The sequence below is a fragment of the Bidens hawaiensis genome, unplaced genomic scaffold, assembly GCF_021521415.1.
Source record: "Bidens hawaiensis isolate Kalapana, Puna unplaced genomic scaffold, B.hawaiensis_p1.1 tig00017891_1, whole genome shotgun sequence".
In the NCBI taxonomy this organism is placed as follows: domain Eukaryota; kingdom Viridiplantae; phylum Streptophyta; class Magnoliopsida; order Asterales; family Asteraceae; genus Bidens; species Bidens hawaiensis.
The window spans coordinates 438609-452834 of NW_027492702.1; the positions used below are offsets into that span (position 1 = coordinate 438609).

The following is a 14226-nucleotide window of genomic DNA, read 5'->3' on the forward strand; positions in this document are numbered from 1 at the left end:
AGGTTGATAGTGATAAATCCATCCTGAAATATTTCAGGTGACTTGTTAAAGACAAATGAATGATGTCTGCGGGCTTCCAGCTTAAATAAGTGGCTTGTCACCAGAATAAAGAAACATGTTTTGTAAATTAGGGTTTATCCCTATAAAACTTATGTTGGTATAAAAATGAGTTTTATTCCCAGTTTATGAAATAAGAATCATGGTGTTTTTATAACTCTGATCATTTTTTCTAACTACAGTCCTGATGAAATATTCTGATGCAGATTATTTTAATAAACACCGATACCACCACTCAACGTTCACGGCTCCCTTCCCGAGGTATAGGGATCGAGGGATGTGAAAAAGCGAGATGACGGTGGGTGAGCGAGATGGCGGTGAGGGAGCGAGGTGGTGGTGAGAGACGGTGAAACGAGGTTTGACAAATGATGGATGCGTCTGGAACAAAGTAGACGGTCCAATGAAAGCTGATGCCAACGCTGTAGTTACATTGGAAACGCACGATACAACCTACATTGCACAAAGTCTGCCGATAATGTGCGTGTATATATATAATGTTCATTTAACACAATAAAATGTACATTAAATTATATATTATTAGTTCAAACTAAGTATAATCTTTAAGATTACAGATATATAAATAAATATAAGTAATTAACAACAAATAAGTCAAGTTTAAGTCGATCTCAAGTCTACAAAATCACTTACATACAAGCTAGATATATAAACATAATAAACCTGAAAACAAATCAAATATAAACCTAACGAAACTCATGCTCGGCTCAACTCGAGTCGACTTGTTTACTCCGACTTTAGAATAACAAAAATAAAAAAAAAATTAAAAATTCAACAAAAACAAGAAATCCAAAGTTGGAAAATTTTGGTGTACAAAGTGAAAATAAAAAACATTTTGGGGGATGTTTGATAGAAAACTTGGATAACACTTTACCTCGGTGAGTGACATCACCCAGCCCCAAAACCCTCTTCATTAAAACCCTAATAATAATTTGCTTGTCGTTCTCCGATCATTGCATTCCATCCCATTCGCCGCCGTGATTCATCGATAACGGTCCGTACATAATTTTATTATTTCTCTCTTTCATGTTTCTATGAACTAATACTACTGCAATGTGTCTCATCCGTTGTTCAGTTTTCGTTATTATTATAGCATTTGATATGATTGAATATACTGTTACACATGAATAATTCCGACGTTATGTTTACGATTCTCGTTGTTTAGTTCAGCTCTAATTCTAGTCAATAACAAGAAGCTTTTGCGATGATATTATTTATCAAATGTTTTATGTAAATGTCTGTTGCTATTGCATATTGTTTATATTGATATTGAAACTAGCAATTTGTTATAGTGTAGTGTGTTTGCAGATCTGTGAATTGCAAGTGCCGTGTGTTTTTCTGTTGATCATCTTATTATGCTTTACAAATTCATTTTTTGTCTAGGTGTAGGTTAAACTATTACATTTTAGCTTGTGAAGTGGTATCTGACATTTTTATCTTCAGTAGGTTAAAATTTTTATTATGAAGTTGAAACTTACGTTTTTGACATGAGAATTAGAATTTTAGCCATCTATTCTTTAATGTATATAGTAGTAAGCTGTATCTGATTTACATAATATGAAATTTCTCATTACTTTGCCTCTGGAATTTTGTTTTTGTTAAAATGCATGGTTTAGTTTGATGTTAAGTACCTATTCGCTATAGCGACCGCTATTCTCGCTATTCTTGCTATTAACTACTGCATTTTCTAACTTATAGCATTTGATGCCAAGTGTATTGTTATTATTATTATTGTTATTATTATTAGGGTTTCATATCTTTCTTTTGTTTCGTTTTGAAGTTAAAACCTGTTTTTTGACCTGAGAATATGAATTATAGCTATCTGTTAAGTTGTGTGTGATTACTGATTATGTGGTCTACATAATATGAAATTTTTCATTACCTTGCCTCTGGTATATTTTAAACAAATTTTGTTAAAATGTATGTTTTATGAAATTTGTAATTACTTTTTCTCTGGTATATTTTAAACGCATTTTGTCAAAATGTGTGTTTTAGTTTGATGTATGTCATCATAATATCTGTATGATGATCTTCTGCTTTACAAATTGTTAGGTTAATTTTGTAGGGTAAACTATTGCGTATTAGATTGTGAAATTGTATTTGATTTGTTTTTCTTCTATCAAATTTAATGTCAGCAGTTTTTAACTAATAACATTTGATCCCGAGTGTGTTGTTATTATCATTAGGGTTTCATAACTTGTTCTGATAGGTTTTGAAGTTGAAACCAATTTTTTGTAAGGTATATAGTAAGTTGTTTGTGATTACTAATTATGTGGTTTATATAACATGAAATTGGTCATTGCCTGGCCCCTTGTATATTTTAAACAGATTTTGTCAAAGTATGTGTTAGTTTGATGTAATGATGATTGATAAAGTGATATGATGTTGTGTTAAGGGTTGTAATGGCATCAAAGATGAATCTCAACAACATGAAGGTGCCCAAGATGCCTGATGGTCGTGGAGCTTCTGCATTGATAAAGTTTGGAGCTGTTCTTGGTCTTGGTTTGTATACAGCTGGTAACAGTTTGTACAATGTTGAGGGAGGGCATCGTGCAATTGTCTTCAATCGTATTGTTGGTATCAAAGACAAGGTTTGTTTCATATATCTTTTCTTATTATTGTGCCTTATGATTTCATCTTCATATCTTTGTAACAATGGTATAGTGGCGTGATGGTTTTGTGTCTTGTAAGTCTTAAATGTCACAACTCACAAGGTCTTTGTTCTATGATTGTTTAATTTTGCTGTAGTGCTTTCTATATTTGCATATGCTAATTTACTTTACCTTCAAAAATGTTAAATGCAAGCATTTTTTCATTCTTTTGGCGATTGCTTCTAGTTTAATTATATAATGTTTAGGCGGCCACTTGGATTTAAGATACCTATGCCATCTCTGGTTTTGTTCTTCTACTTTAGCCTGTACCTTATTATAGACCCTCTTGTAAGATGAGCATTTGTCTTTATTTTGGTAAACTGATGGATGGTTAAGTTGCTTATTATTCAAACAACTTAATATTGTTTCAGCATTTTATGAGCTTTTTGATGTCTTCTTGCATCTTAATGATACACATGCATGTATTTTCTAACAATAAACTGTGGCCCTTGTTTTATTTTTAAACCATCAAGTATCCATCACATTTATAAATAAGTTTTCATGTTGGCATATGGATGTTTACTTAACAAAGCTATTAAATAGTTATATTGTGATACCACAGGTGCAAACATATGAAACCCATGGCTTCATACTTTAATAGAACATTGTAATGGTTTGCTTTGTGTTATTAACATTTGTAGATTACTTGTGTGTTAAATTACAACTCTCAGTAGGTGTAACCTTAATGTTTGTTTTAGGTTCTTAACATGGAAACAAGTTATATTTTTGCTGATAAAGTTTTATATACCGTTTATCGATTTACTTGTTGTGCTAATTGCTTACCTCTTACCTGTGTAATAATTATAGGTCTACCCAGAAGGGACTCACATCATGATCCCCTGGTTTGAAAGGCCCGTCATCTATGACGTTCGTGCGCGACCTCATCTTGTGGAGAGCACTTCTGGTAGTCGTGATCTACAAATGGTATCGTTCTCTTAACTCTCTTTAATTATTATTTACTTATATGTCTATTTCTGAATCAATTTTAACCGTACATCATTCACTTTCTGAATCAGGTGAAAATTGGTCTTCGAGTGCTCACTCGACCTGTTGCTGATGAACTACCTACTGTTTACCGAACTCTCGGTGAGAATTACAACGAGAGAGTCCTGCCTTCAATCATTCATGAAACACTGAAAGCTGTGGTGGCACAGTATAATGCTAGCCAACTCATTACCCAAAGAGAGGTGGGCCCACATATTATATTTTTGGGAAATTCATTTTTAATATAAAAATAACGAATAAATATTCAAATGTGTTTTGTAGGCTGTTAGTAGGGAGATAAGGAAGATACTGACCGACAGGGCTGCAAATTTCAACATTGCTCTTGATGATGTGTCAATCACGAGTCTTACTTTTGGGAGGGAGTTTACTGCTGCAATTGAAGCAAAGCAAGTTGCTGCACAGGAAGCTGAGAGGGCTAAGTTTGTTGTGGAAAAGGCCGAGCAAGACAAGCGAAGTGCTATCATCAGAGCACAGGTAACATTTTTTTTGTGTTTCGCTATTATTAGTAAATCTTTAGATACTAGAGGTGGAAAACTGCATGGATCACGGGTCAAAGTAATTTTTGGTATGGTTCGACCTGAAATAGTTTTTTTCTAACCTGGTTGATTTGGTATATTGTTTCACAAAACTAGTGGTGTAAACAAGCCAAGCCCAAGCTTGGCTCGTTGAACTTAGCTTGAGCTTAGCTTGTTTGGAGCTCTATTTCTGAAGCTTGAGTTTGGCTTGTGAGTCACTTTACAAGCTTGAGCTAGCCTGGCTTACTATATATCGATTAAGTCAAGTCATTATTTTATTTTTATTTTTTTATATAAGAAAATATATATTATCTAGCTATTTCTATCATAATTTTATATATTATAACAGGTATTATATAGTTATATTCCTAAAATATTAAACAAAGATTATATAAATAATAGTCTCGTTTAGGCCCACAAGCTTGAGCTCGATAAGTGAAGCTTAGTCTCGGGCTCGTTTATTAAACAAGCTTATTCTAGGTTCGGGTTTGTTTAAGCTAGGCTCGATTCAAGCTAAATAGTGAGCTGATTTCGAGTAGCTTGAGGGTGGGTTGGGTGGTTTACAGTCACCTCTATACACCTTAGTTAACCGTTTGTTCCCAAATTTCCATCAACGAAGATAGATTGATAGAACATAAAATATGTGGATCTGAAAAGTAGCAAGTCAAATGTTGTGCTGGTGTTCTGAAGATTTAGCTATTTGCTTACTAAATAACTAACACATGAATTGGGTATAATTACAGGGAGAAGCGAAAAGTGCCCAACTGATAGGTCAGGCAATTGCCAACAATCCGGCATTTATCACACTGAGGAAAATTGAAGCGGCTCGTGAAATTGCGTCAACAATGGCCAGCTCGTCTAACAAAGTCATGCTGAATGCCGATAATCTCTTGCTCAATCTTCAGGAAATGAGTCTGGAAAAGAAATAAAATCAAGATGCTGTTTTTGTTTTTATTGTGTCAAGCTGACTTTTGAACTGTGATATTTGGTTAACTACTTGGTTTCGGATGTTAGAATTTGAATTTTGTGTCGAGGCTATTATACTTTTATCTTCTAGTCCTATCTTTAAATAAGTAAAAAGGAAACCATTTCCATCCTACTATAAAATCATTAGTTTGAACATATATTCTCTTTGTTTAATTTAGGTTGTGTTTATTTTTACTTATAAGGTCTGCAAGGAGCGTATGTCTGCGGACGCGCAGACATAAGCTTTTGAAGACTGTTTGTTTTTAAAAATAAAAAAGATCTGAAAACTACTTTTATTGTCTTAAAAAATAAGTTTTTTTCACCATCTTCACACATCTTCACACTACTTAATATCAAACCAAGTACCAACACCCAATGTCCAACACCACCACCAGCATTCACCGTCCGCTGCCACCACCACCCACCACCACCTTCCGCCGCCGCCACCCACCGTATGCCGCCACCACCACCCACCGTCTGCCACCACCACCGTCAACCACTCACCACCGTTAACCACCCATCACCACCACAACCCCCGTCGGCCACAACTACCGTCCACTACCACCACCATCCACCACCACCACCCACCGTTCGTTGCCACCACCACCCGACACCACTATCCACCACCACCCACCATCCACCGCCACCACCCACCGTCCATCACCACCACCCACCGTTCACCGCCTACCACAATCGTCTACCACCACCCACTTCCATAGTTCGTACACCACTACCAATTATTTTAGCAGTCTACAAACGTTAAATGACTTTATCTACTGTAATATATATGATATGTAACTAATTTTCAGCTTATGCAGACGATTTCCAGTTTATAAAACAAACAGTATTATATTTTCAGATTGCAGACTTTCAGACCACATCTTCAGTTGCAGACCTTAAAGCAGATGAAATCAGATTGCAGACATATTTTGTCTTAAAAAACAAATAGCACCTTAGTTGTTATGCTTTTAAACAGTGCTTAGATTAAATTAAATCGCACTTTAGCTTAAAAATGGTTTTTAACGGATGAATCGAATGTTGTGACACGTGTGGCTTATTCATGATGATATGCTGATGCCAATGGTTAAATAGTCTATTGCTAGGATTTGAATTTGCCATCTTCATATTGAAAGGGTAGACATATACGACTAGACTATTAATTACTCGATTTGCTTCGGGATTCGAACTAACAACCTCGCAAGTCTTAATTCAAATTCTTTATTATCACAATCCACAAAAAGTGATTAGGTCTCCACTAAAGAACCCAAGCCTACTACTGCTAGGTACCTTCACCGGGCCAAAAGATGGGATTAAATAGTCAAATAGACGAGGGGCAGAATAAAGAAATTTCATTACATAAACATAATTTAATTTATTTGTGTTTTAATTCTCCCTCTATTTGTTTTATAATAAGATTTTTATATATGTACACTAGGTTATTGACCCGTGGGCGTCACGTGTGAAAAAATATAAATCATGTAACATCCACACGTTTCTAGCATCAACTGATATATAAATCATGTAAAAACATAACATTCAACTAAAATAACATCCATTTTACAATTATAAATTAGTACCTTCTTTCACTACTGTCCTCATCATCATCATAAGCATTTAATAAACAAGTCAAACCATCATCATCGATTGACATTACAATTGCATCTTCCATGACAACATCATCAGTATTAGCAGCATCAGTTTGCTCATTAATATTCTCCCCCTGTTTTGGGGCAGCTGAGGTCTTCTCAATCTCCTGCTCCAGGGCTTGAATCCTTGATTGTGCAATAGCCAACTGAGCCTTCAACTCCTCATTTTCTTTTCTAAGTTCAGTATTTTCTCCCTTCAGATCAATATTTTGGCAAATGAGGTTGAAATTTCTTTGTAGTAGTAAGGCATTTGAGGGGGGGGTATCAGATGGTGAGGTTATAGGATGAGCTTGTGACTGGCTTGGATCAGGGACTTGGTTTGTTTGAGGTGGGGCTTGGGTTGTGGTTTGAGGTGGGGTTTGAGTTGTGGTTTAAGGTGGGGTTTGGGTTGTAGTTTGAGGTTGGGTTTGGTGTAATGTTTCAGTTTGGCTTAGGGCTAAAATGGGTGTGTGAGTGGGTGGGGATTGGGTGATTTGGTCATTTGGTGGTGGAGAGAAGGGTGGTGTTTGTGGTGGAGTGCCTAATGGTGTGGGTGGTGGTGTTGGTATTATCTGAAACTCCCCTTGAGGTTGTACATTTTTATCAGAATTTGCATCACCTCCTTCTACAATACCAGCATCATCATTGTCATCATTATCAGAATCATCTTCCCCATCATCTCCTTCATCATCATCATCACTTTCCTCATCTTCATGATCCTCTTCACTCTCAGCCAATATCACATCCAAACGAGGAATCTCAATCTCATCAACTATCAACCATGGCATGTCTTCATACACTTGATTGGGATTGAATCTGCTTGTACTAGCCAGATTCTCAATTCTTTTGAATGTATCAGGGTTTTGTAACAAATGTGTTGTCCCAACTGTAGGTAATCCCTCCAATTCCTGGTTAAATATTATCTAAAGAACCTTGGATAAGCCAAAAACTTCTGCTTGTTTGTCCTCTTCAGATTTTGAACCGTTCCTTCTAAGATCATTTTCGAGAAATTGAATGGTTGATTAAACATCACAGCAACAGTGGCATTGGCAAGATCCCTACTCATAAGGGTCCATGACCCCTTTCGTGGAGCAAATCCATGAATTATGTGGTGGATCAGAAATCTGTAAAAAATGGGGAACATGCCCTTCTGAAATTGTCCATCATGTATATTCCCCTGATAGCCCATAGTTTAAACAAACACCTTCAGTAGTTGTTCAATTGTAAGGTGAATCAGTTCGGGGTTATCATCATTCAACTGTAAACACCTTCGAATCATGGCTTCATTTACCCGTATTTCCTGGTTTGCAACTGTGGCCTCTATTCCTCTTCCATTCACATCATCAAAAAACCTTGCTGACATCCAAAAGTCCAGCGAATGATTGCTGTATATTACTGGATTCTCCGTTATAGCAAATCGAATGTTTGACCGTTGCAACCACCGTGTCATAGATTCTACTTCTTCGTTGTCGGGTGTTACTTGTAACAGAGCGCACATGTTGTTCTTATGCTGAAAAGGATATGTTGGTTGATCATCATTCGCCATATCATAGTCCAACATTTGGTTCTGAATCCATAGAACTTGAGCACAACAAGCAGATGCAGCAATGTATTCAGCTTCTGCAGTAGATATTGACACAGTTGTCTGCTTCTTGCGTTGCCATGACACTAGCCTGTCTCCCAAGAATTGATATCCACCTGAGGTTGACTTCCTGCTCATGTTACACCCATCATAATCACTATCTGTGTAGGCAATCAGATCAAAAGATTGGTTCTTTGGATACCAAATCCCCAAGTCTGGTCTTCCCTTCAAATATCTAAAAATTTTCATGGCTGCATTCATGTGAGAAACTTTCGGAGTTGACTGGAATCTTGCACAGACACACACAACATACATAATGTCAGGTCTTGTGGCAGTTAGGTACATCAGGGATCCAATTTTGGCTCTATATTCATGCTCATCCACAGGCTCCCCTTTTCATCAGCTATCATCTTTTCTTTTGTGTCCATTGGAGTTGAAGCTGTTTTGAATTCATAACATTTGAACATATTCAAAATGTCCTGCACATATTTAGTCTAGTAGATGAAAATCCCATCAGATTTCGGTTGAACTTGCAGTCCCAGAAAGAAGTTCATTTCTCCCATAAAGCTCATACTGTATTTGGATTTCATCACCTCTTCAAACTCCATACACATTTGTTCATTGGTTGACCCAAAGATGATATCATCCACATAGACTTGTAACAATAGCAAATCTGATCCTCTCCTTTTGTAGAAGAGTGTCTTGTCAATAGCTCCCCTTTGGAAACCATTTTCAAGCAGATGGTTTGACAACTCATCATACCATGCTGTAGGAGCTTGATGCAATCCATACAAGGCTTTGTTTAACTCATACACCCTGTTAGGATACACAGGATCCTCAAAACCTGGTGGTTAAGTTGCATACACCTCTTCATCAATCTTTCCATTTATGAATGCAGATTTGACATCAAGTTGGAATACCTTGATATTCTTTGAGGCAGCATGCAAGAAAAATTCTTATGGCTTCTAGTCTTGCAACAGGTGCAAAGACTTCTTCAAAGTCAATCCCTTCTTCTTGCACGCATTCAAGTGCAACAAGTCTTGCCTTATTCTTAATCAAAATACCCCTCCCATCCCTTTTATTTCTGAAAACCCATTTTGTTCCAATTGCATATCTGTTTCTTGGCCTGTCTACATGCTCCCAAACATGTAGATCTATGAACTGAGCCAACTACTCTTGCATTGCTTCTACCCAGCTGTTGTCCTTTAGAGCTTGAACAATATTCTTTGGTTCTATCTGGGATAGAAAGCAGGAGTACAAACAGATGTTTGCATATTCAGAATGACTTCTTGTAATTCTTCCATGTATATTTCCAATGATGTTTTCAGAAGGATGATTCTTTTCAACATAAGGGGTTTGAACTATCACATCTGCAGACACAGTAGTGTCAAGATTTGATTCATTGAGATCAGGATCCTCAATGATCAATTCAGCTTTAGCATCATGAAACTCTGGTGCTTCTTCATTATTCTGTCTTGAGGTGGATGCACCATTGTTTCCCAAATTCAATCTCTCAAACTGATCTTGAAACCTTGCTGTTGAGATTGTTTCCTCTTCACTTGTTTGGTTGCTTGGGTTTCGCTCATTATGAACTTGATCATTCTACACTTCTTGGTTGTCTTGAGGATTATTTGCATGATCTTGTTCTAGACTTTGATTGTTCTCTTGACCATTTTCTTGAACATGCTCAGCATTTTCAATTGAGGGATCCTTTATAAATGGATATTCAGTTTCTTTACTTGCAACCTTCTTCCATAACTTTTCCAAGTCTAGTGTTTTCTTGCTTTTTTTCTCTTCTATTACACTGGTCTTGTAGAATGAATCATCAAAGTCTTCAGGATAAATCTTGAAGGACTTTATCAATTTTTCAAGATCAAACAGCCATGCTGCACCATCAACTGTGTTGAACTGATTTTCATTAAATATTATGTCAGATGACTCAATGACACTCAAATGGTCACCCTATAGGCTTTTGAGTGTGTAGAATATCCAACAAAGAAGCAATCCAAGGATTTAGCTTGAAACTTGTTTAAATAATCCTTGGTGTTCAAGAGTGACCATTTGCATCCAAAAGGCTTGAGAAACTTGATGTAGGGTTTTCTATTAAAGAAAATTTCATATGGAGTCTTGTTGTGTCTTTTTTGAGAACTACCATGTTCTGAACATAGCATGCTGTGTTAATAGCTTCTACCCAGAAAGTGACAGGCAGATAAGCATCAGCCTACATGGTTCTTGCAGCCTCAATGAGTGTCTTGTTTCATCTCTTTGCAACACCATTCTGTTCAGGAGTTCTAGGAGCTGAGAATTTTTGAAGTATTCCTTTTTCTGCACAAAATTCTTCAATTACTCCATTCTTGAACTCAGTACCATTGTCACTTCTCATCACTTTAACCCTTTTATCCAGTTGATTCTCAATCCTGGTTACACATCCTTTAATCAGCTCTGCAGTCTCATCTTTTGTACTCAGGAAATAAACCCAAGTATATCTTGAATAATCATCAATAATCACAAGATGGTATCTTTTCTTTCCTATGCTTGGAACACTCACAGGACCAAAAAGATCCATGTGAAGTAATTCAAGCACTTGATCAATTGAGTTGATGAGTTTTGTCTTATGAGAAGACTTGTGTTGCTTGCCTTTTTGACATGAAATACAATTATCATCCAATCTGAACTCCCTTGTAGGTAAACCAATTAAATGCTCACCTTTCACTAGTTTGTTCATGTTCTTCAGATTCACATGACACAATTTCCTATGCCACAATTTTGACTCATTTTCAGTGGCTTTGGAAACAAAACATGTACCACCTCTTGAAACAGCTTCTTTTATGTTGAGCTCATATAAGTTGTCATTTCTTGGTGCCATCATCATAATCATATCAGGTGGGATCACCAATTCAGGTCTTAAAATGAAACAATGTGAGTCATTAAAACCAACTTTATAACCCTTATCAAACATCTGTGATATGCTCAGCAGGTTATATTGTAGTCCCTTAACATAAAACACATTGTCAAATGAGACTTTCCCATTAGTAAAAATTCCCTTGCCAACTATCTTTCCTCCATTCTCATCACTACCAAATGCCACAGGACCTTCAAATTTCTCTTCATAATTAACAAGTGACATCTTGTCACAAGTCATGTGCCTAGAACATCCACTGTCCATATACCACACTTCATTCAGTTGAGTGGACTGTTCCTGCAAAAATCAAAGAAGTTGATTAGTTAAGTGATGAAACACAAGCTTTTTCAACTTGTAAATCATCAGTTTCATTTTCAGTAGCAGCATTGGGTGTGAGTGTTATGGGTTCAGGATCTTCATGAGTCAAATCAAGATTACCTTCAGTGGTAAGTGTATGCTATAATGATTGATATATATATATATATATATGTATATATATATATATATCGATGTTATGAATGGACGTCTATCGATGCGTGAACGATCTTCGGATATTGCACGTGTAGACAGGGAAGGTAACGTTAGTCAGTGCGTGAACGATCTTCGGATATTGTGCGTACCGACAATGGGAATGATCTCCAAGTGGTTATTACTGTGTGTAAATGTTGTGATGCAACTTGGTTATTATGTAAATGATGTAATGATATAAAGTGTGTTGTAGACAAGTAGAGGTAGAGTGTGATAGAAGTGGTAAGGGTCTAGTAAAGGTGTTAGTGGCATGACGATATTACGTGGTAGGGTAAGCCTATACGTGCCTTCGCCATTAAAGTGGCATAACGCCAGTGTGTGGTAGGGTAAGCCTATACGTGTCTTTTTTATTCAGTGGCATAACGTGAGTGCGTGGGAGGGGCAAGCCTCAATGTGCTTCTGTAAACAAGTGGCTATGTGGTTAGGAGGTAGTAAGTGGTTAAGCGGTAAGGTGAGTAGGTTAGACAGTGGACTATGTGTCTTCGGATACGTATATAATGCATGTAATGATTGTATGGTAAGTTGTTTGATTAACTAGAACTCACTCAACGTATCTGACTTTTAGTATGCACGTAGGTGGGCAGATTAAAGAACTAGCATGAAGATGGCACATGGCATGGATTGAATGGCTGACATCTATTGATAAAAGAAATAATGTTTTAACACGATGTTTTATGTTATGATTTAAAGACAAGTTTGTAATGCTTTGAAAGGAATGATCGAAGTTTTATATTCGGCGAAAGTTTTAATTAACTCTGATTTGTAAGAACTGTGTTTATGAGTAAATCCGACGTAAAAGTAGGGCTACCGGGTTCGGGGCCTTACAGATCTACACTAGGGTTTAAATTCCATGGCTAACCGTTCATAAAAACAAAAGCTTTAGAGATCAAGAACATACCTTTACTCGTTTTTAGGTCACGGTTTAGCTTGATTTTGAACTACAATCTTGTGTCTTGCTTAAATATACCAGATCTATCAATCTTTATCTTGGTTTTTGGTCTTGGATCTCTCCCTTTGCTCACGGCCGTATACGGTGGCTATGTGTGTATTTTTAGAGTGTGTAGAGATTCTTGAAAGATAAAATGGATGGAAATAGAAAGGATTAGGGTTTAAGGGGGGTATTTATACTCCCTTAATCCCATGGACCTAAGGCCCATCTTTCATTTTTAGTCCATAACTAATTCCATCTAAAAAGCCTACTTATCCTTTCATATATTACTATTATTATTATTATTATTATTATTATTATTATTATTATTATTATTATTATTATTATTATTATTATTATTACTCCACTAACTCAATTATTACACCCGACGCAAATAACATATTAAATATTATTTTAGAAATTTCGGGATGTTACAAGTCTTCCCTCCTTAAAGAGGGTTTCGCCCCCAAAACCTAGCTTATTTCTTGTAAAAGGAACACTTTCTATATTCACGCACCTTATTGGATCGTCCTTGCTTTCTAGGTTACGCTTCTTACTCCTGTCTTTGCAGTCACCGATTGGTGTTCATGTGTTTTAGCTATTCAAGGTGGCTTGTCCATGAGGCCCTCGATGTTTCAAGTCTCGTCTCATCCTTCCAAGGGACTTTGTTTCGTATCATTTAACACTATTGTCTAAACGAAATTTATAACATAAATAATCATTCATAACCCAACTCAATATATTACACGTCATAAATAAGCATAAGTTTTAAACCTTAACATAAAACAAGTTCTTAGACAATCATACTTTAAACGAAATAAGACTATTACGTAAGTAATTATTCTTTCATCGAGTGCTCTCTTCTGTAGTTTTCCTTGGCCTATGCTCCTACCCTTTTGCGCCTCCCGCCTCCGTTCCCTTGCACCCCTTGCCATGTGATTTGTCTTACCGCATTTGAAGCATGCGGGTTTTGCGTCACATTCATTAGCATAGTTTCCCCACTTTCCCACACTTGTAACAGGCATTTGTCCCAAGCCTGCACTCTCCACCATGAGCTTTTCCACATTTTTAACACACATCCGAACCAGTACTCCCTTGCACTCACCACCATGCACCTTCCCACACGTCTTGCATGTCTTTCTCTCCCACACCTCCTACTTCTTGTCCTTAGGGTTCCATAACTGAGTACCTGGTCGCTTAACAGGAGCGATCCATTTCTTATCCTTCTTCTCTTCCGCCACCACATTATCTGCCACCAAGTCGTCATAGACCATTTATGTGAGTCCTACAACAGAATCAAAGGTACCAGGTCTACTAGCCTTGACCAAGATGCGAATATTCTGCGATAGTCCCCTAATGTAACACTTGATCCGCTTGGCCTAAGTGTTCACCATGTCTGGAACCAACCTTGACATGTGTTTGAATTCAGTGGTGTATTCGCGGTGTGTCATC

General features: G+C 36.9%; 1 protein-coding gene across 1 annotated transcript; it reads left to right on the forward strand.

Moving 5' to 3' along the window:
• The first annotated feature begins 1045 nt into the window (after positions 1 to 1045).
• On the forward strand, positions 1046 to 5172 carry LOC143554958 (prohibitin-1, mitochondrial-like). Its single transcript, XM_077044608.1, has 6 exons — positions 1046 to 1066; positions 2468 to 2663; positions 3531 to 3647; positions 3740 to 3910; positions 3990 to 4202; positions 4987 to 5172. The coding sequence occupies exons 2-6, from the start codon at positions 2475 to 2477 to the stop codon at positions 5170 to 5172; spliced, it is 876 nt and encodes a 291-aa protein (XP_076900723.1). The 5' UTR covers positions 1046 to 1066; positions 2468 to 2474.
• The last annotated feature ends 9054 nt before the right edge of the window (positions 5173 to 14226 follow it).

What these genes read in the sequence shown, in the direction of transcription:
- LOC143554958 (XM_077044608.1), top strand. Translation starts at nt 2,475, where the DNA reads ATGGCATCAAAGATGAATCTCAACAACATGAAGGTGCCCAAGATGCCT. An exon ending in TTGTTGGTATCAAAGACAAG is followed by an intron (nt 2,664 to 3,530) that starts GTTTGTTTCATA and finishes TAATAATTATAG; the next exon opens with GTCTACCCAGAAGGGACTCA. An exon ending in GTAGTCGTGATCTACAAATG is followed by an intron (nt 3,648 to 3,739) that starts GTATCGTTCTCT and finishes TTTCTGAATCAG; the next exon opens with GTGAAAATTGGTCTTCGAGT.